This window comes from Myiozetetes cayanensis, unplaced genomic scaffold, assembly GCF_022539395.1.
Source record: "Myiozetetes cayanensis isolate MyiCay16 unplaced genomic scaffold, myiCay2020 scf1, whole genome shotgun sequence".
NCBI classification, from domain to species: Eukaryota; Metazoa; Chordata; class Aves; order Passeriformes; family Tyrannidae; genus Myiozetetes; species Myiozetetes cayanensis.
Window position 1 is genome coordinate 14,628,451 of NW_026086604.1, and position 27,882 is coordinate 14,656,332.

At 34.8% G+C, this 27,882-nt stretch overlaps 1 protein-coding gene across 5 annotated transcripts in view; it reads left to right on the forward strand.

Moving 5' to 3' along the window:
- Positions 1-27,882, forward strand: part of CSMD3 (CUB and Sushi multiple domains 3) — a 605,611-nt gene that overhangs the window by 71,636 nt on the left and 506,093 nt on the right. For all 5 annotated transcript variants that reach the window (XM_050305446.1, XM_050305454.1, XM_050305462.1 and 2 more), the window contains exon 2: positions 5,022-5,244. In XM_050305446.1, coding sequence (XP_050161403.1) covers positions 5,022-5,244 — 223 coding nt within the window. The remainder of the gene's footprint in view (positions 1-5,021; positions 5,245-27,882) is intronic.

The following is a 27,882-nucleotide window of genomic DNA, read 5'->3' on the forward strand; positions in this document are numbered from 1 at the left end:
CCCAGAGTTGTTATGGATGTCCCATCCCTGTAGTGTTCAAGGCCAGGTTGTATGAGGCTTTGAGAAACCTGGTCTAGTGGGAGGTACTCCTGTCCACAGCAGGGGTTTGGAACTAGATGATCTTTAAGGTCCCTCCCAACCCCAACCATTTTATGATTCTATGATTCTAAATTTTTATTACTTTGGGAAATTATACCTACAAAAATAACAATTATCTGTAGTCAGACAAAATATCAAATGTAGGCTTTATTCATCTAGTAGAAAGCTAATTGTAAAAGCTGCTATTGGAGCTGAGATGGAAGTGAGGATTCTTTCAAGTAGAGTTGAGTTAAACAGGCATGGAGGTCTATGCGAATACAAGATAGACTGTTCTGAAACAGCAGCAGCTCTAATGCCTTATAGCTGACATGGATACCCATCTCACTGCAAAGTGCTACCCAGGTGCAGTCTACTTCTGTTCTGGTGTTCTGTGGTGCAGGGTTGCTGCTGGTCTGTACTTCCATGCCTAGCACAGGTGAAATATGAGACTCATCAAGAAAGATGGGTTTATAATGTTCTGGTAGGAATGGACACCTGTGAGTGTCCATAGTGTAAAAGTCACCAGTCTGTTCATATGAAAATACAGTAGAGTAAGAAATAAGCATGCAAGCTGCTGGGCATTTGAGGGAGGCAGAGAAAAAGGTGGAGAGGAAGTAGGAACTAGTAAGTCCAGTGCGTTAGAGATGATTGCCTTGCAGGTTTATACTCGTGAAAAAAAATTCAGTGAAGCTTAGTGTTGGAAGTTAAGATTAAAGAAAGGAGTTTTGTTTAGTGCAGAAAAGAGGCATAATGGGAAGTGGAAAAGCATAACTTAAAGAGAATTAATGATGAGAAAAGATAAAAAGGTAAATTTCAAACACAGGCCAAAGTAAAATGCAGCCATTACATCTGAAGAGAGTGTCCTATTATCAATTTTATAAATGGGCTCAAAGATCTTGGTGTGAGGCATGACAGGACAAGTAAAATTATAGAGATGGTAAGATGGTTTAGAAAGAAATATTGTGTATATATTTTCCAAAAATGAGAAGGATTGACTGCAGGAAGAAAAGAGTTCACAAAATAGGGACGGGTTCACATCCTAGAACACTTCCCACAAAATAAGAATGGAATAAGACTTTTTAAATAGCTGTGTGTACAGATTTATCAATTTCATTTTTCCTAGAACACACTATTTGTTAAGGAGTGTTACAAGTTGAATAAGTAGATTAAGAACTGATGTTACTGATGCTTACTTTAATCCCACAAGAAAGAGTGGCTGTGTTTTTTGATTTCAAGAAATATTTATCCATGTAAAATTGATGAGAATTAAACATCTGAATTTTAAATTCTGGTAAAAAACAATGCAATGGAAACTCTGAATCATACTAGCTATTAAGAGAATATCATGAGTGGTGGTGTTCATCTTCATACTTGCTTCAACAAGAATTTTTCTTTTCTAGTCTAACTTCAAGCTATTCAAAATTCTTCATTGTGTGCTTTGAATAAAACCTTCACTTTAATGAAAAGCAGTTTGCAAGTGTATTTTTTTGGAATGCTAGTTCTGAAATCTAGATGAAAAAGATCACAGTATATGTTACTAGTTATTTCAGCATGAATTTTACCTCGTGAAAATAAATGTCATGTTTTCCACATTTGATCAGACCAGTCAGTTAATGCACGCTGTCTATTTTGATCATAACCAAGTTGGTCTGCCAAGGTGAAGAACATCACAGAATATATTAACATATGAAAGCAGAGATTAAAGTGCATGTTGTATGGAGTCTGTTGGCATGATTTTTTTATTTTATAGACTAAAAAAGTAGACCTATCAAAATCAAACTTCAGTGTTGGTTTGCTGGTGTTTTTTCCATTCTTGGAATTAAAAATGTATCTTCTGACACGTGCTTAGCTGTGTTACATTCTGATAGTCATCTCAGAAGAAAATCATCGTGCAGCATATGAATAATTCTCTTTTGTTATGGTTTAGGTATGACATAAAAGAAGTAAGTGGAACTTTTGTAAGTCATGAAACTTTATATTTCATGTATATTTATGGACAGGACCAATTACTGGATCCAATATGAAGCATTACACTCCTTATCAAATAGTGTGTTATCTCACAAGGTTCTGCCCACTCATAGTTGTGGCTCTAGTTTGGGGTTTGGGGTTTTTTTTAAATATAATTTAATTTTAGTGACAGAAGACCTATTACATTTGATTTTTTCTTTGTACTTTGTATTGAATTAACAGAACAGTCCATATGTAGTTGAAATCTTTCATGGTATAGGTACAGTAACAAAGGGTCTAAATTATGGAGCTATATTATTATGCTGAGACAAAGTTTACATTGTGCTTTCCACACTTGGTCTGGAGAGATTCTTAAAAATTAACAGTGTATGCTATTTGGTTTTCAAGTCTCTCTCTCTGTAAGTTTTTTGGTAATTCAATTGAATAGGCCTGAGCAAGAGATTTCTAGGAAAAACTAAATTGATAAATATGTGCACACAGCTATTTAAAAAGTCTTATTCAGTGACTGTATTTTGTGAGAAGTGTTAGAGTTCTAGGATGAAGAGCTTACGATGTAGTTCAACTTTGCAAAGTGACTTGTGCACAAACTGTATTCCAAAAGACTTTTAAAGTGCTAAATAAAACAGCTGAGCTTAAATAATAAATAATAACACATAAAGGAGATTTAAAAATAGTTCAAGTATATGAGGGAGATACAGAAAGAGATAAATAAAACAAACTCCTAACAGTGAAAGTTGTGTAGGCACTGATATGAGAATGAATTCTCTAAGCTAATTCACAGTAGAAGTTAAAATTTGCTATACATGTCAGATGAGGCAAACAAAGGCCTAATTACTTTCTAAAAGGATCTTCCATTCCCTTTTTGTCCTATATATCCGATACACTGATATTTGTATTAAAACAGTTGTCTACTTCATAAGAGGCATCTTTTCTCACCATTGGAGATAAACATGAAAAATCTGAGATAAAAATATTGTATGTCTCCCTCCTCTGTTGTCATGAAAAGTTACTTTACAGTGTAGCAACACAAAGTGTAAAATCTTAAAGAGATTTCTGCAAAGTACTTCAGAGAAGGGGGTCTCTTCACATATAAATTCTCAACGTGAAGACGAGCTTGTGAATATGCCATGAAGAAGATAATTTAATGAGCTCAAATATATACATGTGTGTATGATTAAAGAGTCGGCATCTGGTTTGTTTGTTTGTCATTTGTTGTGAAATGTATATCGTGTTTCTGTGAAAGAGCAGCTGAGTGTTTTCTGCTTTCTCTCAATTGATGAAATCCCGCCTCCCAGCAGAGGGGGCTTACTCTGAGCATGCTTGAGAAAGAGAAGCTCTCCGGGTGCAAAAGGCAAAGCAGGAAAGCTGATCTAATATTTAACGGATAAGAGTGCAGAAAGCCTGGAGAGAGGATGCAGACCTACAGTTAGACTACAAACCTGGTGAAGAGAAAAAATATCCTAAAGCCCAAAATGAGTTATGAACTGCTGTAATTGAGCATTAGAACTTGGAACAAAAGCTTAAAAAAGAACCTGTCCTGCCAGACACAGTGACTTGAAGGAGACCTTTTTATAATTATTCTTGTTCTCTTATTTTTCTCAGAAAATGGATTTTATATGTAAGAAGAAAATTTGTTATAGTCCAAGAAAAATCAGTATTTGAATGTAGGGGCCATTTCTGACATTTAGGAATGTTCATTTTAAAAAGAATCTTTTGGCAGAGCAACCTTTCACCTTTGACCCTCTGTACTGAATTTGGTTCGGGTAGACTTAATTTTCTTCATAGTAGATCCTATGTTATTATGTATTAGATTTGTGACCGAAACAGTGTTATAGAACAAGGACATTTTAGTTATTGCTGAGCAGTGCTTACACAGCATCAAGGCCTTCTCTGCTTATCATGCTGCCTGTCCCAGCAAATCAGCTGGGGATGGGCAAGAAGCTGGGAGGGCACACAGCCAGGACACAGATGATCCCAACCAATGACAGGGATATTCTATAACACATGAAAGGGATATTCCATACCATATGGCACCATATTCAGTGATAAATGCTGATGGAAAGGAGGAGGAAGGGACCATGTTCAGGGTTATGATGTTTGTCTTCCTATGTAACCATTAGGCATGATGTAGCCCTGCTTTCCTGGAGATAGCTGAACACCTGCTTGACAGAGTAGCCAATGAATTCCTTCATCTTCTTTGTTTACATGTACAGCTTTTGCTGTACCTGTTAAACTGTCTTTATCTCAACCCACGAGTTTTCTAACTTTTACCCTTTCCATCCCCTCTCCCATCCCACTGCTGGGGAGCAGATGGGGAGTGGGTGTGGGGTGTGAGGGAGTAGCTCTGGGGGGTTTCCCTGACCACCCGAGTTAAACAACACCCACTTAGGGTCAGTCAAAACACATCTTAATATTAACATGACATAGTATCATGATGAAACAGGTGGTATTTCAGATAAGGTCTTTAAGTAGACAGATTTCATAACCTAGAATTATTGACTGAGAAGAGCTTGTTCATAATAAGTAGCCTTTTAGCTTCTTCCAGACCCAAAATATGTGGAGGAGGAGCACGAGGTTAATAGGTTTAATCTGTATCAGACCTGTACCAAAAGAGATTTGTTTGCTTTGCTCTGACTGCTTCTCTTCCTTTTGACAAAAAAGGGAATTGATGTGGGTACTTTGCTTCATAGACAAATTTAGTCATAGATGGTGTTATATATATTTATTTGCAAAGATGATACCATATGCCTTTACATAAACAGTATGGAAAACACATTTGTTAGGTGGGTGGGCTTGTTTTGCATTAAGTGGCCAGCATTTGTATTAAAAATGGGCTTTTCCTTTCTAAATGCAGTACTTGCTAAGAAATATTTTGATTTTTTTTTTTCAGAAATCATGAATTCTAGTGATTTATTCTATTGAAGGTTGATATAAAAATCTATTGCTAACTTTTGTTTCCTTGGTATCTTTTTTAGGATTTATTTATACCTGTGGTGGAACTTTAAAAGGACTTAATGGCACTATAGAAAGCCCTGGCTTCCCATATGGATATCCAAATGGTGCAAACTGTACATGGGTTATAATAGCAGAAGAAAGAAACAGAATACAAATCGTCTTTCAGTCTTTTGCTCTAGAAGAAGAATATGATTATTTGTCATTATATGATGGGCATCCTCATCCTGCAAACTTTAGGACAAGGTAAAGAATAAATGTTAATAAAATCTAATTTGTACTAATATCTTAAAAATGTATGAGAATATCGTTGAAGTCAATGTTTTTAAATTATGGATTCTTTCATATTTAGTCTTTAAGGTGTACGTTAATTAATCATAAGTGCCAAATGTAGATCATGTGCTTTAACTCTAGTTAAAGTAAGTGGTGAAATTAATCTAGCCCTCATAAAAGTTGTCTCAACAAAATGTAATTAATTAAGAAGCATATGAACATGGATAAATGAATGTAAAGTGAGTATGACTTTGTGGAGGTCTCAGTTTGTGTGATCTAACAGCAGTGGAACTTTTGTATTGTTTTCAAGATCAAGAAAATATAACATTTTTAAGACAGACTAGATTTTTTTTTTGTAATTGTATATGAGTATCTTCTAACTAAAAGAGATTACAACAGTAAAATAAATCAGTTTGAAATATCAAGAGTATGGTGGGTCACAGAACATTTTTTATCTGAGTCTATTTCAGAGTCATGGCCCAGATTTTCATTTCTAGAAGGTGGCAGCTTGAGGAATACATAGTAATTCAGCAATTGCAACAGATATATTAGTATACCTTTTCTAGTTATCTTTATTATTATCTATCTTGACTTCTGTAAGTCGTCATCTACCTAGACTTCTGTAAGGCCTTTGGCATGGCCCCACATAACAGCCTTGTTGTTAAATAGGAGAGATTCATATTTGGTGGATGGACTATGTGATGGCTGTGCAGTGGCTGCATGGCCACATCCAAACAGTTGCAGTCAACAGCTTAAAGTGCAAATAGAGATCAGCAACAGGGAGTCCTTCAGGGAGTCTGTACTGGGATGAAGACTATTCAGTATCTTTGTTAATGGTGTAGACTGCCGGATTTAGTGCATCCTCAGCAAGTTTGCAGATGACACCAAGTTCAGTGGTGCAGGTGATTTGCCTGAAGGATGAGATGCCATCCAGAAATACATTGACAGGCTGGAGGAGTGGGCCCAGGAGAACATCATGAAGTTCAACTAGGCCAAGTGTAACATCCTGCACCTGGGGCTGGTCAATTCTCAATGTCAATACAGTCTGGGAGATGAATGGATTGAGAGCAGTCTTGCAGAGAACGACTTGGGGAGATAGATAGATAGATAGATAGATAGATAGATAGATAGATAGATAGATAGATAGATAGACAGATAGATGAAAAATTGGTCACGAACCAGCAATTTGCAGTTACAGCTCAGAAAGCCAACTGTATCCCAGGCTACATCAAAAGAAGCATGACCAGTAAGCTGAGGGAGCTGATTATTCCCCTCTGGTTTGCTTTTGTGAGACCCCACCTGGAGAACTGTGTCCAACTCCAAGGCTACCAGCACAAGAAAAGCATCAGCCTATTGGAGGAGGTCCAAAGAAGTCCATCAAAATGATCAGAGGGCTGGAGCACCTCTTCTATGAAGAAGGGCTGAGAGAGCTGGGGTTGTTCAGCCTTGAGAACAGAAGGCTCCAGGGAAACTATATTGTGATCTTTCAATACTTAAATGGGCATTATAAGAAAGAGACTTTTTACCAGGGCCTCCAGTGACAGGACAAGGGGCAATGGTTTTAAACGTAAAAGAGGGTAGATGAGGACTTGAGCACCTCCCTGACAAAGACAAGCTGAGAAAGCTGGGGCTGTTCAGCCTGGAGAAGAGGAGGTTGTGTAGAGACCTCACAGCAATTTTCTAGTATTTGAAAAGGGCCTGTAGGGAAGCCAGAAAGGGACTCTTCATCAAGAAGTATAGTGAAAGAACAAACGGGAATGGGTACAAACTGAAAGAGGTGAAATTTAGGTTAGATATTAGGAAGAAAACTTTTACTATGAGGGTGGTGAAATACTGGAACACATTGTCCAGAGAGCTTGTGGGTGCCCCAACCATGGCAGTGTTCACTAAAAGGAAAATGTAACTTGGTACTAGAAGGAAACTAGAACAATAAAATTCTTCATCTTAAGTCTGTATAGGATGTGAATTCTCTTTGTGAAATGGTTAATTGTCAGAAGATATGGAGAAATGCATCTCTAATGAAATTGTTTCTCTTTGTACTTCTGTGTTTCCATTTTTATTTCATGTTTCATGAATGTTTTATGCAATTCTGATATCAGCTGCAGGAAAGAGGGAACCCTTAGATAAAGGATTTGAGAGTTGTCTTTCACAACAATGAGAAAAAACAATATCATGTGTTTTTCCTCTTTTCTGACCACTCCTCAGAAGATAAAATTGAGATTTTCTCAAATGTTGGAGCCCAAAAAGTCCCTCACTGGCAGTCAAGGCTTCTATTGGTGAATCCACTCTAAATTGTAATCTCAAGGAGTGTGTAAACAATGTTCTGGACAAGTGCAAAAGAATTAAACAGTTACTACAGTTAGGAACCAATGGTCCTTACTGAGTTACAATTTTAATGAGGAAAAAGGGGTGAAGGAAGTTAGGAGGATGTAAGGAAGAGGAATATAATATCTTGCAAAAACAGAATTGGTTTTTTTTATGTCTTGTTCAAGCTACTGAAAAGGTTTATATGCATGCACATGTTAATTCATACATATAAATGTATATATACCTGGACACATAGGTATATAGATACCTATATAGATACCTATATGCATTTATAGATATATGTGTGCAGGATTCTTTTTAAGTACAACTAATCCTTCAATGCTGGAGCTTGGATTTTAAATTAACAAAGTGTGATAGTGAAATTATGCAAACTTTACTAAATCTTTCATGATTTAAAAACATTTATTTTCTCACTTTACTGTAAAAAGTAGTGTAGTGATTTCCTAGAGATTTCTTTTCACAGAAGGTTTTTATTTAAAGAAGTGAAGTTTTACTGAGGTACAGTTGCTTGTGAAAACTATTGTTCTAGCATGACAGTGAATTTTGTCATTTTACTTAGTGACATTACTGAAGGTGTAATCAGATTGCACTTGTTGCCTTCCCTTTAATTTTGTAACAGACAAAAAATATTTTCAGGGGACTACATGTGCATTTGGAAAATATATAGCTGGACAGCTAAACAAATTGTCTCAGATAGACAAGGCCACTATTTTTTTTCTTCAGTAAATTCCTGCATAAATAAAAATGACTTTGCAGTTTGACTATTTGTGAAGCTCATGTCCTCTGATTCCATCCTTATCCAGTTTTGTACTTCTTTGTTTAATTGGTCTCCTCAGAATTGAATCTTGTTGAAATTGCTGCCATTGACTGTTTTCAGTGAATGCTCAACAGCCTGAACTGATTTAGATGGCACTTAAATGGCAACTAAACAATAACAAATCGAAGAGAAACATGTCAGATATGGCCATTACAGAAAGTGTACAATCAATATTATACTTGTATCTTTGTGTTACTGTATATGCTTAATTTAGTATATTTCATATGATAATCTTTGCCTCAAACTAAAAATAAACTATAAAATAATTTAAAACCGTGAATGATATGCAAAAAATTTATATCTTTCCATAAATTATATTTGTAAGTACCTACAAAAAAAATCTGTTTGCAGAAAGACAGTATTACTTCATGTATCTGAACCAAGCTTTCAGCAAAATTTCATACTTGGAAGTCTTTCTGAGTCATGTCGTAGACACTATTTTTAGGGTTTCCTTGTTGCCCTCCTTATGCATATTTGTGATTTTTGTGTACTCTTTCTTTCACATTTATACAACTAATGGCCCTAAAAACAAATAAAAAACCAAAGCAAACAAAAAAACCACCAAGAACTTCCAAAGCAAAACAAAAAACCAAACAAAACCCAAAACTCCTCCCACCAAACCAGACCAAACCAAACCAAACCAAACCAAACCAAACCAAACCAAACCAAACCAAAAACCCAAACCAACCAACCAAAAAAAAAAAACCACTAAGGTTTGATTTTCTATGATTACTTCCAAATTGCAACTTCGGATATACCTTATTTTGGACAGTAGCTAATACTTCCAACTGGTATTCTGAGTGAAAGTGTTGCATTTCCAGATAAAATCCTGTTCCATTTTTTCAAAATTTTTGTCTTTCACATTATTTTTGTGTGGTACTAGATGAATCATTTCAGTCAAGACAATAATATATCTTCAGTTTTCTAGGTGCCCAGCTTGAGAAACATGAGTTTTGTTTGCACTAGTGATAAGAAATCCCATGCTTTAATGAAATTAATGGAAGGTTTGTTTGAACTGATAAAACATCAAATAAATCAACTTCTTTGCAAAAGCCAGTTGGAGTCATCTGATGATACCTCTTCCATGTTATGAAAATATTTTTTAGTGCAATTTGTAAATAATTCACTGTGGTAGCCACTGCGTTATCTTAGGGAGAGGCAGGGAAAGAACTGCTCCACATAGGGCACAAGTCAGGAACTGAGGAGACCCCACACAGGCTGTGCTCTCACTTTTGTTTAGCTACACATGGTTAATTTTCTCTCAGGGACTGAATGGAAAAAAGCTTTAAACATCCTCAGTGTTTAAAAGGGGAGTTAATAATCATAGTTTCTGATCTCTTGTACTTAAGCAAGATAAATTATCCTTTCATCTATGCTCCCCGTTGAGGCCACCAAGAATCAAACGCACAGGTTACCTGGTCAGTGCTGCTGAGCTGCATAGGAGAAATTAACTGAAATTACTGGAGACATCCACTGCCTTCTCTCAGTTGATGAATTGTCCTTAAATATCTGACTCCCTAATTATTTCTACATTTTTAACCTTTACTCTTCTTGAAGAGAAAAACATTTTCAGTAGATTAATAAGTAGATATTAAAAATTTCAAGATGCTCCTAGTGTTACATTGTGTTGCATCCTCATTCTAGTACTTCCAAAGGTTTGAATTTGGTATTAAATGAACAGACTCATACTAAATGAATGGACTCATAGGGACTATAAAATTGTTTGGTCCAACTAATGAAGAGAGAGGAGAGTAGGGGAGGGGAGTAGAAAGAATGAGTATTAAATATGTAAAATTAAAAGCAAATCCTTAGTATTGATTAATATTAAATATTGTTACAGTTACAGGTGGGTGAGTTGGTTCTGGGGAGAGGCTATGCTAACTGTAAAGGGCATGGAAAAACATCAGACATGCCAGAACAAGAAGCCAGCCCAGTTTCTCTGACCATACCGTAAGAACTGGACCTGCTTCAGTGGTCCAGAGGACCACAGGAGGAGCAGAATGAATGCTTTCCCTGGCTGATAAGAGAACACCCATGCAGATGGGTTGAGCACCCTCCTGTCACCTCATCAGTGCTTGCTCCTGGCTTGATAATATTGTCAGGTACCTGTCTCTTCATCATAAATGTATCAGGTATTAGTAAAAACATAATCAAACATTGTCTTTTGGCTGAAAGCCAGTCACAAATTTAAGGTACACTTTCTCAGAATAATTTACATTTTTTGATTTTAATGTGTTGAAATCATAGAATTATCCATCCTTTTCTCTACATCTAAAATTTTACTGAAAAACATTCAGATCGTTTAATAAATTAAAACAAAAAACCCCAAACCAACTACAAAATCCAGAGTAAAACTACCATTTTACTAATTTTATGTTCTTACTTAAAAAAGAAATAGCACGAAGTAAAATACTAGCAATTCCCAGTTTTAAAAGGGGAAAAACATATTTCAGGAAGACTAGATTTTGCCTATAAAACTTCCTATTTTTAAAGTATTGTAATTTACATCTTACATTGCTAAATTGTCATAATTATCTTACAGAAATGTTACAGTGGAAGAAGGTTAGTAAAAGAATGAGTATTGGCACTAGCAGAAACTTACAGTGCCCTCATTTTTAATAGCTCTGCTTACTTTTTCATTTCTAATTCTAACTATGCTGCATATGTGTTTCTCCTGTGTGGGTATTTACATATAAGTCTATGTCAAACAGGCAGCTATTAGGTTATTCTGCTGACATTAGTGCAGCCTCCAGCTTGTTATGTCAACTAATGCCACCCTGGTAGCTACAGCAGTCTTTTTTTTCTGACTCAGATCCCTTTCTTCTCCTGGTCCTTTGAACTTTACCCATATGTCTTCGTAAACATTTATACGTCTGTTACATCCTTTACTATTTTCCAGACAAACTTCTTAGCTTATTTTTTTTGGAAATTATTATGCTATTATTTCTTTTTGTATATTTGCTATATATTATTCTTGGAGCAAGTCTCCATATTTCTCATATTAGTTCTCATCAAAACTAGAGGGCAAAAAAAAGCTCCACATTTTTATCTTGCTTTTTGCTCCTTCTTCCCTCACTTCTGCTATGTCAGGGTGCAGTGGTTTTACCACCAGCCAGAAATTAAACTCCAAATAAGCCACTCTCCTTTCCCCACTCTTTCTGGTAAGGGAGGGACAAAGGAAGAGGCAATGGGTTGAGATAGTTTCCTGAAAGCACAAAGCAATGGAGTATAAAGCGCACAATAGCAACAGCAATATTAATAGCAGAATTATATGAAAAGACAAGGTGCTTTGCCCACAAAAAGGTGTTCACCACTGGGAACAAAACTGAGATGATGGATGCTCCCCCTGCATCGTGTCTCCATGGCTTCCCCAGACAAAGATAAGATGGTGACTGTTCCCTCACACTGAGCCATGTGCAGTGCATGAAGTGCAGGGAGCCCTGAACCCATGTCAATGTCCTGTCTGAGCAAAATGCCACGAGGGTGTGTTGATTCTCCTTTCTGAATCCAAGTTGGTTTGCATGCAGCTCCATTTTACAGGCATGTGCATGGTTTTGTTCTTTGTAAGTTATTTCTCATATGAACAATTCCTTCTATACTTAAACCACATAAAAGACCCTTTCTGAGTGTGTTATCACTTCATTTAGATTATTGCCATTTCAGATAGAATTTGGAGTATCTAACTCCAAATTAGTTCTGTACCTTTAATTTACTAATAGAACAGTTGTTTAAGTTAGCAAACAGCACTAATAATGAAAAAAATATCAACTATATGTGGTCGTAGATTGAATCTGACAGAGACAAGATCTTTGACTGTTTGGCTATTAAGGCTTTAAGATATGTCAGACTGCAGTATTTGCAGTAATTTAAGTCTTCATTCATAACTAACCTTGACAACTGAAACTTAAAAAGCTGCTTTTTCACTTGCTTAAGTATTTTAGGATATTTATGTAGACCAGGAGTTGTTGAGAGGGCAACAATGGACCATTTACTGAACTTCAAAATGTTTCCTTTGTCAACTGTAGCTCTTTTTTGAGCTCTATGTATTAAGTACACACATTTTGCTTCCCTCACCACTGTTCACTTCCTGTCCAAACTGTCAACCAAAGAAGATACTGGGAGCTGATTAGGAACAAATTAAGGATTCACCACTTTGGAAACACCTTCAAACCTCTTATCACTGAGTCACTGATTTTTATTTCAGCTGCTCCACAGTTCTCCACAGTAAATTCCTCCAATATCTACATAGAAGGAGAAGAAAGGAGTGAATTTCACTTGAGAATTTAGGGACCAGTGAACAAAATTAAACAGAATTACACTCTCCCTTACATAGAAAGAGAAAATGAAAAAAGGTATAAATTCTAGACAAAGACCAATGAGAAGAGAAGGATAAAGAAAGCAAAGAGAACAAAGAGGAAGGCAGATGAAGGAGGGAACAATGGCAATTAAAAAAAGAAGGAGGGCACAGTGAACCAGCAATCAGAGCAGAAAATTATGAGAATGGTAACAGAACTGAACGAATCTTAGTAAGAAGTTTTTCATTGCATGAACAAAGAAATAAATTCTACAAAAGTGTAAACAGGAGATATATAGAATGTTGAACTGAAAATTGGTAGGGACACACAACAATAAATATTGCAAAATTTGTGGATAAGAGAAACAGACAATTGAAAGAAATGTAACAGAATGTAATGTAATGGTAAATGTAATGGTACACAGATATTCTGCTCTGAGATGGAGTCTGAGTAGACAAGACATTTAAATGGAGGGGTTTTTTTTCAATTTGAAAGTTTTATTTTTTATGAAAAAATACTTTGAAGCAATAAAATGCTTGGCATTATGCTTATAAATGCATAGCTGAAAGAACATATAATTGTTCTATACACTTGGGAATATTTTGATATGATATTAAATGTCTAAATATTGAGAGAGAAAGGTAGATAATTAAAAGTGATACAAGAATGTGGTAACCCAGACAAGGTGCAACTGATCTCTTGAATTTATGCTCATATTACTGCAAAGAAGCCAAGATTTTTACAGGTTAAGAAAAAAGGGTAAGCTAGCAAGGAAATCCAAAGTTAAATTGTAAGGTTTTAAAACCAAACCTGAAACCAAACCAAACTAAATCAAACCCAGATAACCAACTAAAATTTTGGCAATTATTTAAAGGTGGAGGAACCTTTCTACTAAGTGACCTTAGGAAGAGATTTTCCCATTATCAACCTTTCCATAGGATATCTTGCTTTGAATAGGATGGCCAGTTTGGCTGCTTTGAATTAGGTCATGGATATAGGGCTAGATAATTTTCTTCTCATGTAATGCAAGAAAAACCTCTTTTACAGTCTCTGAGATTTATTATCTATCTTCTTTGGAAAGGTGGTTAACTAGCTTTAACTGGTAACTGACTCGCGATGAAGATTGCACATACCAGTTTTATAGGGTGGTGGTCTCTGAGAACCAAAAATTTTACTTACTCACTTTTCTTTGTGTTGCTGAATTGCTTTATGGGATTTGAAACAGCCTAGGAAGGAAAGATTTTTTTTGTGGAGGCCACTTATATATGACAAATTTATATGACACTGTAACACAGCATGCCAGCACAGTCTGTAGCCATTAGTCTTCCACCTGTGTTTCAGTTATAAAAAGGAAAAGAATGATAGTTCACAATAATAGCCTTGTCCCAGAAAGTCATAGTCTATTGGAAAGGCTCGTGCTGTTACAGGGTTGTCTAACTGCTAGACCTGTTTACATAACAGAAAGGTAACTCTTAAACCAGTTGTTAAATTCACCTTGTGTTGTTGCAGTTGAGAGTATCAATAAACATACCTCATAAAGTTGATAATTGAATCATAACAGTTCTGGAACAACCATATACTGTTGCTAAACTAAACCCTGAACATTTAGTTCCTAAAGACTGTTTCTATTGTTTTTGAGGAAAGGCATCATCCTTCTATTTTAATGGTATGTCTGCAGAAAGCCAAAAAAAAGATATGAGTTTTTGTGAGAATATATATGTGTCCGTGTGGGTATTTACATATACATTAATTAGAATGAAGTAATGATCAGGCATAAGGCTTGAGCTAGAAAACTTTTCTTTCTGTCTCTCTAATATTTGTCTTAAATTGTGACTGATCATTTGTTATTGACTCCTATAAATTCATTGCAGAACTGGAAGTGAATATTTTATCATCCAAATTATTTACCTAAGAACAAGTTAATGTCAAAAATATATTGGATATCCCTGAATATATTGAGATGGATAAGTGACTTATCCTACCATCCACCCCCGGCCAAAAAAAAAAAAAAAAGTCTTTAGGATATAAATATAGCATCACAGATAGTTATGCAAAAGTGTCTTTTTTATTTGGATTTACAAATTCAGTCATGAATTTATACAGGTTTCTTATATGGTCCAATATGCTTTGATTTTTGCATTGTGAAACATATATACTGCACATCTACTATTAAAGTTGTATGGAAAACTTAGCTTCTATACATCTGTAACGTCTGTTCAAAGGACTTTAATTTTGCTAATTAAATGCTGTTGCCCTGTAATATGAAATAAACTGTGTGAAGAGACAAATGTGTATTTTTTCCAGTTTTAAACAATATTAGAAGTTTCTTTAAGACAAAGTAGATTTGCTTTTCTCGCTGACAGTTTAGAGTCACTTTCTGTATATCCACCATACTAAAACTATATAAGTAGACTAAGTTTTAACTAAGATTTTCTAATACTATAAAAAAGGAATCTCGTTTTGGACAAATGCTGTTTATTCTTAACTATGGTCTGGAAGAAACCAATAAAGACTTCTAGTGCTAAAACCTGCAGATCAGCATTTCACTACCACTCTTTTACAAGGTGATTAAAATTGTTGATGAGAAAGCTTCTCTAGAGTAACCAGCACCCATCTACAATGAATGGAGCTCATATTTTTGGGTGGGATGTTGGGTGCTGCTGAAATGAAAAGGGCCTAGCGTAATGATCTAACTAGTAAATACTGAATACAAAATTGAGGAAGGTTGTGGAGAGATAGTACATATGTATAAAATCTTTATTACATCAGTTAAAAAAAAAAAAAGAGTAACTTTAGTAACTAAAAAGTGAGATGTGAGAGGAATGAAAAGAGATGGATGCTGTAAAGGGCATAGCAGACCCATGTAAACTCCCAAATGGAACTGTACATACACAAAAGTGGCAACACTCGAGTGCTGATAACAGCTGTACTTTTAGTACTTTTAGGCTGGTTTTGTACTATAAGTTTTGTCACTTAGAAAGTAGCTGTTGATAAGTTGCAAAAAGATTTCTACTATTTGAAGGAAACAGTAAATATTAAAGGACACTATTTTCAAATAATAACAACTGACATAATTATCTACCATGGTAAAATCTGGAATTAAGTCAAAGTGTTGTGGGGTTTTCTAATTTGAATTTCTAATTCTTGGGTTACTGTCTTCATTATTTACTATGGCACTTGATAACCCAAGTCTATAAATATAACCTGGATGAAAAAGTCACAGGGACGTGCTAATCAAATTAATCACCTGTCATAGTCATTTGAAATTGATAATTGCAACAATATTCTTTGCCTAGTCCAAGTGCCATTGTAAACATGTTAACCCAGACCATAGGAAAATGAAGCATGACAGTAATAATCTCTATTAACTGTTTTTCTTTCCTCTGTGATTTTAAGTGAATATAAGAAGTGAACATATATTTAAATACAGAATTGAAAAAAATACTTAAAATATAAAAATATCACATAATCCTCCATACATTAAAAAAGAAAAAAAGAAAAAAAAAATCAAGTAAACCTCTTGACTAGCCAAAATACAGAACTCAGAGATAGGAAAAAAAATATTATTCACTTTTTAAATGACTTAAAATTTTTTGTTCCCATATTAAAAACTATAGAAAGTATTAATGTTTCCACATATAAATAATATGCACAAGTCTCATTCTCAGGGTGTGTATAATAAATTCTATAAGATATTACAAGCTTACAAATAGGGCAAAATAATTAAAATGGATATATCTCTCTTTTCTGAATTAAAAGTGGGAAACAATGGATTTGACTAGGGTTTAAGATAAAAATGAGTACTGAATGTATTTGTACCTTCCTCTTTTCATAATATTGCTTTCATTTTTTCACTATTCTCTACAATTTATTTCTTATTCTATTCTATTCCATACTCCTCAGTGATATTTTTTTATCCATCTCTGTTCTACTTTTCTAAGACCACCTTAATTAATCATAATCTCATAATTTTCTGTTTTGACTTAACCATTTCCTATTTGCAGTTCTATTTGTGAATTACCTCTTTTGAAGATTAATTTTTTTGTTTTTAGGATTTCACTAAAATTACTGAAATTACAAAATCACAAAAATTCCCTAACAACAGATATTCTAGACAAGTTTCTATTTGTGGCCTAACACCTGTAATTAGCGATATGCTCTGTGTTTTGGGTGAAGTAGATTTGATCTTTCTGTACCTAAGGTTTTCTTGATGATTGTCTAGGGAAACTAAGCATGGGTTTTTTGTTGTTGTTGTTTGGTTGGTTTTTTCCTTCTTTTTTTCCCAAAGTATTATTGGACATTGTTTTCTTGTCGTTTAGAACTGCACGAGGTTATTGATCAACATGCTGCAATACCAGGTTTCATTATTATGCTAATGTGATCCAGATTTATCTGGCAGTGGTTCTTAACACTGATTTATGTGATGCAGCTGTTGGAAATTTTTTAACTGATAGTAAACCATGAAGAAGCCATATAAAAAACAGGAGCTACTTTTTCCTTTTTTTTTTTAATGATAGTTGTAACCTTCATCACACAAACAAATTTATTTGTTGTGTTTGTTTGTTTTTAATAAAAATATGTTTGCTTAAACAATCATTTTTTTCAGATTGGTATTTAGAGTACTGGTTAGTTATTCTTGGTATTGAGTTCAAAGGTAAAATTTCAAGAAGGGTGCAGGGGAGGACCAACTTGGAATGTTCTAAAAATCCTATTCTCTGTATACCATCTTATATGGCATCTTATATTGTACAAAAAATAATTTTGAATTGATTTCACACTTTGGATTATATGACTTAATGGTCTGAAAAAGTTGTATTTAAATTTTTTATAAAGCACATATCCAAATGATACAAGGACAATGAAACTTCCTGCCTAGGCTTTTTGTTTTACTGCCTTTATCAGTTTCAGTAGTAAAATGTAACAACTGTAACTCCTTATGTTGGTATGAAATGTGGGTGACTCACTCATTCTCTTTTTTCTGTGAGATATCCTGTTTGCATGAATGATTATTTCCCTTAAAAGTCTTGTTTACTCCACTATCTGATTCTCTTAATGTCAGTCAAAATGGCTCTGGTATGGAATTCATATAACACAGACTAACCTATTCTTCGATGATTGCAAAATAGATAAGCTGAGTGGACTCATATTTCTATTATAAATTTATTTTTATTAAAACATACTCCCATTTATTAAAAGATACATGCTAGTTGCAGATATTTAACTATTTACAGATGAACATTTTATAAGTAAGTAGCTATTATCCAAACCTAAATACAGAGACAAACACTAGCTACCTTTTCTTACCTTATTTCAGCATAAGTAACGGAATCTTTGGAAATTTCTTTCATGAAATGATTGTGGTACGCCTTTGTTAATTTTGGAAATATTTGTTAAAATTGGAAATATTTCTTCTTTGTTGAATCAGTTACTGGAAGATTATATAAAGTGAAGGTTAGAATAAGGCACCTGACACTCTTCTGTTATATTATACTGGATTAAAAATGTTTCATGTAATAAAAATTACTCTTATAATTGGTAATTTTTAATTTTATTTTAATTTCATATCATAGGAGATGTTTGAAGAGAACACTCAATTACTGTGAAAAATTACACTTAATTATTGAAATATTTTTTAGGAAATCAGAAAATTATACTCTGGAGAGTTTTTTTATTTTGTTTTGTGGGGATGGAAACGGGAAAGGCTTCACATGCATTTTGTAGGAGAAGGAGGAAAATTTGAAGAAAATTATTTATATTTTCCAAGTCCAAATTTTTAATTCAGATTTTTCTCCCTTGGAAGTGGGATCTTAAACTCAAGTATGATTTCCTTAAAAAATGCTTTTCATTTTCCTGCTAGAAGTTTTTCTATGGTATATTACATGTGATAAACAGTATTTAATTAATTATTTACCTGCTATAAGACTAAAAATCATATGTTTACCTAATTTATGCTTACATAGTGTATGATTTGTGCTTATGTAATAGATACATTACTTTAGCACCCTTTATTTTTCTGGGATTTCTGGATAAAATTGTTATAGGGTCTCATTTATGATTTGATGGGATAAATAGCACCTCAAGTGTCACACCTTTTTTTTCCAGATCTGCCTATTCCAGAATTTCAGATATGTAAATGTTTTCCATTATGTCCTGGTTTTCTTATTCTCCACTTTGTGTTTATTTGGTCGCCTGTTTTGTTGCTTCTTTACCCTTCCCACCCCCAAGGGCATTTCAGAATGGATATGGGAAATTGAAAGCTTAATTTCTCCCTACAGTGGTCAAAAATAATATCTTTATTCATATTTCTTTCTCTACTGCAGGGGATTCAGGCTCTGCTACAACCTCTAAGTAGAAAGATAGTCATACCCCTTGTTGGAGCAGAGACTCTAGCATCCTCTGGACTTCCTCTCTTGCTCTTTTCTGCATGTATTTTCTTATTTTCTCCTTTAAAGTGAACAGGGGACCTGTGAGAAAGTAGGTTGGTTTTGACTCAAATTGAAAGTTTTCTGGAAGAAAAAGAATGAAATAAAGTCTATAGAGGTTTTGTTGTTGTTGTTGTTTGTTTTTGTTTTTTGGTGTTGTTTATTGGTTTGTTTTTTGTTTTTTTAGCTATTGCAGTCAGTTTTCCAGGTAATTTAGCTGATGAATTGGTAGGTTTTGTTCTATTTTTTCCAGTTACTCAGTATTATATTACTGACTTTTTTATATTAAAAACATAGGTTCTAAAATATATGTAGGTAGTTTTTCCTCCTTCACATGTCTTTCTACTACAACTTTATCTCTGTACCAGAACAGAAATAACATGTGTGGTGATAATGTCACAAGCCTTTTGCTCGTGGATGAATTCCAGAACTCTACAGAATATTTAGTATAAGTTGAAGCTGTTCTGGAAGTTCCTGGCACTTACAACAGTGATAAGCAAAATATGGCATCTCTCCGTTCCATATTGCGCTATTTTCACACATTAAGGCAAAGTTACAAAAGATAGTCCAACTCATCTGAAAGCTTGTTGTCACTCACAGAAGCAAATCCGTCTCCCATGTTCCTATGAATTTGGCAGTGTTATCATTCACTTTTTTCCCATTGGCTCTGGCACTCCTCAGGCATATCATTTCATGGGTATGCTTTCCTTTGATGACTGAATTGTTGTGGGTTTATTTTGAAGCATTAGCTCTTCATCAGGGTGATTAAATGAATTCACATCAAGAGAAGTGTGCAAATCACTAGAACCAGTGTGAAGTCAGTGTCAGAACTCTGGGAAAAGCGGAAAGAGCAGGATCCTCTCCTTTGATGTTTTGAAAGCTCCAAGATCTGCTAAAATGTACTGTACATCTTTACCCAGATTTAAGAAGATGAGGACAATAAATTATATTGTCACAATATTCTAGCTGCTGGAAGCTAAAAATATGTACTACTTGCTTCATTTTTTTTTTCATTCTAGTTGCTTTAAGGGTTAGGATGCTTTCAAGTTCTCTCCAAGTTATTGTTTTGATATGTTTTGTTCTGACCAGTTTTTCTCCCCAAGAAGCAGGTAAATCCATACCCTAGAGATTTTTAAAGACTATTTGTATGGCAGTGTGATGTCTGGTTCTTCTTACTTATCATTTGAAGTTCTTCTTGATATTTTTATGTATTGAAATGAATTGACTGCTATAGAAAAGATAATTTATAGAGTCTATTTAATTTCTGATGCTAAAAAAAAATTGGAGAGTTCTATAATAAAAGTTTCATGGTAATAATGGATGATGTGAGCCTTTAGAAACATGTTTTGTAAAGAATCTAATGATGATACCAGAACCTGATGAGTACTTTATTGTTTAGTTCAAAGCAGTTGTTCAATTAAAAATGTTCAACCTTGACCTATGATCATTATTTTATAAAATAATAGATTGCATGAGCAGTTTTGCATTTTGACAGGGAAAAATAATCGTTTGACAAAAATAAATTGGTTCATAAATCATATGTCAATTTGTTAATGAATTGTTGAATAACGTACAAGATATTTTTATTATAATTTTCGGTGAGAGTAAAACTTGGATCCAGTCAGCCACTTTTGCTCAGTCTAGTTTCCTTTGTTTTATAGACTATAAAGACAAATTCTGTTTACTTATCTTAAACTGATTGAATATACATGTAAAAATTATAGGAGTTTCTCCTATTCATATTTTAATTGGAATGCTTTTAAGGAAACCTTACATTTCTTACTTTCTTCCTGATTCATTGGGTAAGTGACTGCTTCTTTGGAAGGAAAATTGAAAGACCAAGGATCAGTTGAACTTTACCAGGATGTTGCAGTATTGCAATCTTGCAATACTCTCAGCTGCAATTCAACATCTTTAATTACTTCTGAACATGTACACATGGATGCACACAAGGACACCAAAAACTTAAACCCTGAAGAGATTCAAGCTTAATTGTCTATTATTCAGTAGAAAAGCAGTATCCCTTTCCAATACACTTCAGGGATTTAAAAATGTTTGGTCTGAATTGGAGTTAAAAAAGAACATTAGAAGTTGTACTGGGTTGACATTGGCTGTCTGCCAGATGCCCACCAGCCTCTCCACCACTCCCCTTCAACAACAGGACAGCAAGAGAAAATAAGATGGAAAAACTCCTGTGTCATGATAAAGTCCAGGAGATCACTTACCAAATTACTATCTTAGTTTCAGTGGGATAGAATTAATTAGTGCTATTCCAGCCCAAGCCAGGACATAATCATAGGCAGAAATGACTCATTTAAGGGAAATTTTTTTTAATTAATTACCAGTTAAAAAGAGAGCAGGATGAGAGATGGAGAGAACCAAAGACATGAGCTAAAACGTCTTCTCTCCATCCCCACCATTTTCTTCTTAGGCTCAACTTTGTTCCATTTATCTCTCTACCTTCGCCTTCCCTGAGCAGCACAGAGGAGATGTGGAATGTGGAGTTGTGGTTAGTGCCTACCTCTCTGCTGCTTCTTTTTGCTTACACTTTTCCCTACTCCAACCTGAGTCCTCCATGGGCTTCAATAACTTCAGGCAATATCCATCTGATCTTGTGTGGCTAGAGAGGGGATACATGCTCTAGCATAGTTCTACATGGAATGCAGGGGAATCTCTGCTATGTTGCCTGGAGCACCTTGTCCTCCTTCTCCATTGGTGTTCACAGGTCTGTCTTTCCTCACTGCTTGTGCAGCATTTTACCCCTTCTTAAATATGTTTTCACAGTGAAACCACCAATTTTTTTGATGGATCAGGTGCATTCTGCAGTGAGTCCACTGGAGTTGGCTGGAACCGTCTGTGTCCAGCACAGGGCAACCCCTGGCCCCTCCTCACAGAGCCTTCCCCACTACTGAAACCTTGACACCTACACCCAATGCACACATGAAATTTGCACATTACAGAGCCTCAGTTTAACTCACTACCTACCTATTAATTGAGTTCTTGAATCATGAGATTTTCATATCCTTCCTGAATCTCTAGCTGTTCCGTCAGTGATAAATTGCTTAACTCTAAATTTGCTTATTAGTTACATGTTACATTTCTGAATACTTTTAAACTTTTCTATTAAGTAAAGAACTAGTTCAACAAGGTAATTGAACTTCACCTTGCCGGTTTTAATTTGGCACTTTTCGATTTCATTAATTGTTATGAGTGTGTATCAAGTGAGTGACTTGATTGCCATCATGAGTGACTGTGTGATCCAATCCACCAGAATTCTTTTGGAGATTATTTAATCCTCACCTGAGTTAGCTACTATTGTTTCTGGACTTTTTAACCTTGGGTAGTCTTGGAACTTGCTGTTAGGACATGGTCTGTTCTGCCGAAAGCTCAGAAAAGCATGGTTGCATAGGTGGGTGCAGAGAATAAGAATGTGAGAAAAGGCCACAGCAATGAAGAGCTGATGGGAAATTTTCTTTACTCTGGTAGTTAATAAGACAGTCAGGAATACATAATCATGGAAATATTGTTGACGTTATCCATCAGGTTAGATATAAGACTTTCAAACCTTCAGAAACTTAAATGTAGGATGTAAATAGTGTTCTTTTGCTCTAAGAAACATTCAGGTGTACTAATTTTTTTTTTTTTTTAATGTGAGATTATTTTTTTTTCATTCTTCTTTCTAGACAAGTAATAAAAATTTAAGAAGTAACTCAGAAAACCCACCCCAAATGTATACTGGAAACTAAGGAAAATAGTGTGCCTTTGTGTGAATGGGGCATCATAGAATCATCATGTTACCTCAGGTCCTACTGCTGCTCACCACAGAGATGAGATCAGTGTCTGCCCCACCTCTTCCCCTCATGAGGAAGTTCTAGACTGTAATGAGGTCTCCCCTCAGTCTCCTCTTCTCCAGGCTGAACAGACCAGGTGACCTCAGCTGCTCCTCATGCAGCTTCCCCTCAAGGCCCTTCACCATCTTCGTAGCCCTCCTTTGGACACTCTCAGCTTTATATTTTTCTTATATTGTGGCACCCAAAACTGCACACAGTACTAGACGTGAGGCCACCTCTGCACCTCAACAGTGCAGAGTAGAGTGGGACAATGCACCTCCCTCACTTGGCTAGTAATGCATACTTGATGCACTTTGTACATCTACCTTTCTTTCTGTTGACTACAATTCATGGCTGACTGCTACTGCTACTTAAATAGTTTGCAGAGCTTTAGAAACTTTCTACTGGTAGATGCTCAGATTGCTGTTCAGAGATCAGAGATGCTGTTGTGGTTTAACCCCAGCTAACTAAACTAAGCACCACACATCCATTCCCTCACTCCCCCACTAGGGAGAAGAGGAGGAGAAATAAAAGGGTGAAAGTGAGAAAACTCATAGGTTGAGAAAAGGGTTAGCAGAGAAAGCAAAAGTTGCACATGCAAGCAAAGCAAAACGAGGAGTTCATGTCCCTTCCTTCATCTTCCCCAGCTTTGTATAATGAGCGTGATCCCATGTGGTATAGGATATCCTTTTGGTGATTTGGGGTCACCTGTCCTAGCTGTATCTCCTCCAAACTTCACATTCACCCCCATCCCCCTCACCACCGTGACAGCACGAGAGGTAGCAAAGGCCTTGGCCCAGGTTAAGCACTTCTTATCAGTAATCAAAAACATCCCTGTTTTATCAGTGCTGTTTTCAGCACAAATACAAAACATAGCCTCGTATCAGTCACGGTGAAGAGAATTAACTCCACCTCAGTCAAAACCAGCACAGATGCTTACATGTTTGATGAATTATTGTGGAAGAGACATAGGCAAAAAAGACCACAGAACAGACTGAAGAGAATCAGATGCTAGATTTTATATTGCCATATAAGAGTGCAACCAAATATATGACAATCAAAATATGAGATGTCACATTGGATACACTGAGAATTTAAAATCCATACTTTATTAAGTAATCGCATCTTCTTTTTAATATTTCAGTATTCAAAAAAGGAAAATACCATGAATTGTGGAAGTAAGGGAATAGGGTCCTCAGAACCAAATATTTGATGAATATTAGACAAAGACAAAATTGTGTCTAGAAAAAATACTGAAGAACCCTGTTATTTTAGTCAATTAGATGCTGATCATAACAAATGCAGTAACAAATTGAGTGAGAAGATCATGATTTTGTCTTCGAAAATGCAAATAAGAAATCCCTTCTGCTGAGGGTTTGTTTGGTTTTGGTTTGTTTGTTTGTGTGTTTGTTGGGTTTTGATTTTTTTTTAACAAATTCATCAGCATGTGATCCAACAAAACCAAGTACCAGCAGCACCTTACTAAGTTTAAGATGTTTTTATTTGCCAAGTATTAAATAACAGATAAATAACAATGGCATAAATAACAGATAAAAAGTTAATGGACATACCAGCAAATGAAACAATTGGTAGAAGAATTATGGTTAGCTTAACAGGAGAAATCCCCTGGTGATGCAGCTTCATTTGTTTATGTACTGTGGATTTCAAGAATTCTGTTCTCTGAAGTTTATCAACTTGCATATGTATCACTGGGGCCAAAATTTCATCATGGCAGAAAAAGTTAAACTAATATTATAAAAACAATATATAATTAGAAATTCCTGTAAACAGCTAAATATGGAATAAAATTTCTGTTGTCTTCAGAAAGTTTGGCTTTATCTTTGGGAAGATTCTCAATGAATGTATAAAAAAATTAATTTCATATACTTTTATATTTGGCATTTTCCTTATGCATATTCTTTTTCAGAATCCATCTTCTCCTTATGACATTAAGAATAAACAGTTCTTTGGAGATCAAACTAAAAGTGAGAATGAATGGGCTTTGACAGCCTTTAATTTTACAGTCAAAGTTATTATAGGTTTACATCGCATTTTGCATTTTACATTTCTGCATTATTTTATATGAATTAGGGACAAACATTTCTTACACTTTTCAGACTAGTCTAAAACTCTCCCTGCTGTAAAATTTCTAGAAGCTAATCAAAAGTTTACTGAGATGAAGTGAAAGACTACTATTCACTTAAAATCTTTTGTATCCTATCCAATCTAAGCTAAAATCTTCTAGAACTGCATTTTCTTTGGAAATCACTGACACACTTCAGAAAAGCTAGAATTTTGTGAACCTAAAGAAAAAAACAAACAACAAAACAAAGAGCTGTTAAAATACATTTTAAAAGCTACATATTTAAAAGAGTGATCAATGCTTTGTCAAGTAGCAAATATCTAAAATCTACAGACAATGAGGAAATGCAGTCATCTTATTTACCACATCACAGTCTCAAGTAAACAACTTATATAGGAGCACTTTTGTATGACTAATTGAGATTGCTTTCCATAATTTTAATTTTTTATGAAAAAATTGCTCTATTTTGATCCTGCAGCTGGACCCTGGTCTTTCCTTAAAGCTTGATGAGTTTAAAGTCCAGCATGCAGGTAAAGTTCACTTGACATGGTTTATCTTATGAATCACAGTAAAAGCAGAAAACACATGATTGATCAAACTTCAGAAATTTCCAGTCAGGACTCTGAAAGCTTGAAAACCACAAATCTAAGATGATTTGTCATTTTAAAATGATGTTATAGGTGATTAAAAAAAGAGAGTGAAAGAAATTATAAAAGAAAGATTGTAATAATTCTTGAAGACATAATCTTTTTAAAAAAAAAAACAAATCAACTGTAGGTGCCTTTTTTTTGTGAATCATGACAGACAGTAACTCACAGGAGGAAGAGACAGTGAAACACTCTGTAAATTAAATGTTTGCAAGAAAATAATGTCATTTTCAATCACTTACAAAACAAAAAAACTTACTGCAGATTTCCATATAAATTCAAACATTATCAATATTTCTGAGAATTTATTTATTATATTTGAATTAATGGGGACAGAATGTTAATAAATTCCTGCATCCATAACACAGTGTTTTGTTTCAGACTCCGTTTGACCTCTTCCATTACCAAAAAAAATAAAAAATAAGGATGGAGTCAGTGAACACATATGACAGAGAATCCTTCAAAACTAGCCTCTCACCTGGAAACAGACATTCTTTAGTCACTTTATTTGTACATCAGGAAATTTTCTGCACTTGCATCTGAGGTAGTTAGAGACATCTGAAGACTCAAATAAAATCTGTCTTTTTTTCCCAAGAATTCTTAACAAATAAAAATATAACAGTGAATATAACAGTTATTATTACTAATCTGCTTCCAATGTTGCTAACACTATGCTCAAAATAATTATTAAAAAAAAAATCCCATTGAAAATACAGTTAAAATTGTACAGAATCTTCCAAGAATCTATCTCTTTTCCCTGGTGGTATTCTCATGCTTCTGATGTCCCTTTGGATCCTCAGCTGCTTTGGTTTTCCTCAGGACGATAAAGTGGCACCACAGGGTGGTTGTGGCAAACAACCCATAGGATTAACTCTTTGCCAAAGAGTATGATGGTGATGATGGTGATGATGGAGATTTTCTTCTCCTCAGTCTTGGGTCTACTTACAGTAATTTAATCACATATCTGATATGACCTTTTCACTGGCTCCAAGGTAATCTAGGTTTCTGTTCTCCATTCTTACACTGTAAGGTGATTACAAAAACTTTCTTAGATTCATGTTACTTAAACTACTTTACAAAGTATCATAATGTTACATGCAAATAATATCTAAATTCTGAATATATATTGTGTCTCCAAATGACATGTCATCTTTATTTTCACCATATTTAAATACTGAAGTTCTAGAATTTCTGTAGACCACAAGTTTTTCGGGGTGAACATCTGATCTTTCTATCACAGAAAAGCTGAATAAATAAAAATATCTGTCAAACTTTTCCTACACTCCCAGAACTATCTGTAGTCTTGGACTACACATATAATGTGTCCATTTCGTGTGGTTGTTAGGTGCCTGACAAGCTTGTAAGACAGTAGTAAGAACGAAGCAAACATGTTCATTAGTATGCAGTGTATTCACTTACAAATTTGTATCTCTGTTCTATGTTTGATAATACTTTGTAGCTGGACTGCATCATTTCAATAAAATACTCAAGTAGAATGTCACAATTCAAAATTATTTTTCTTAAGGATTGAGACAGAAAGAAGTGTGTTTTCTTCTCAGACTTTTGTAGACATTGTCTTTATAGCTCCCATGTTGTCTTGCTACATGAACCAGTATCAGTTACTTATGGGATCTCCTTATGAGGTCAGGGAACATTAAATGAGCCAATTCCAAAATCAAAAAGGGAAAAAAGATAAGGACAAGGTGAATGAAAATCCCACCAAAAATAGAAAAAGAAAGTCCATCTGTCCTAGTGTAAATTTCTTCTGCCAAAGTGGTAGGCTACAAAGGAATGATTGAAGCGTGTAACATAAGATGTAGGTATATCTAGAATTCCTAAGGGATTCTACCTGGCCTCCATCTTTCCAGAAGTACATGGATCACATGTTGATCTTATGTCATATCTACCAACTTTGTGCTGATGTTTCAAGTACCTCACACTGTCTAAAACTGCAATAGACAGTCCCCTGAATAAATCCATTAGGTATTTTAAATTTAAAAAAAGGTGATACAAATGGAATGAAATATGCAAAGAGGAAGTAAAATGGAAAATTTCTGCAGATAAAAAACCCTCAGCTTTGATGGGAAATTTAAATTTAAAACATATTTAATATGCAGATGATACCAGTTTAAGGAGGTGACTTTTGCATATCTTCCACCTTTTTTTTTACTTTTACTGAGGTACTCAAA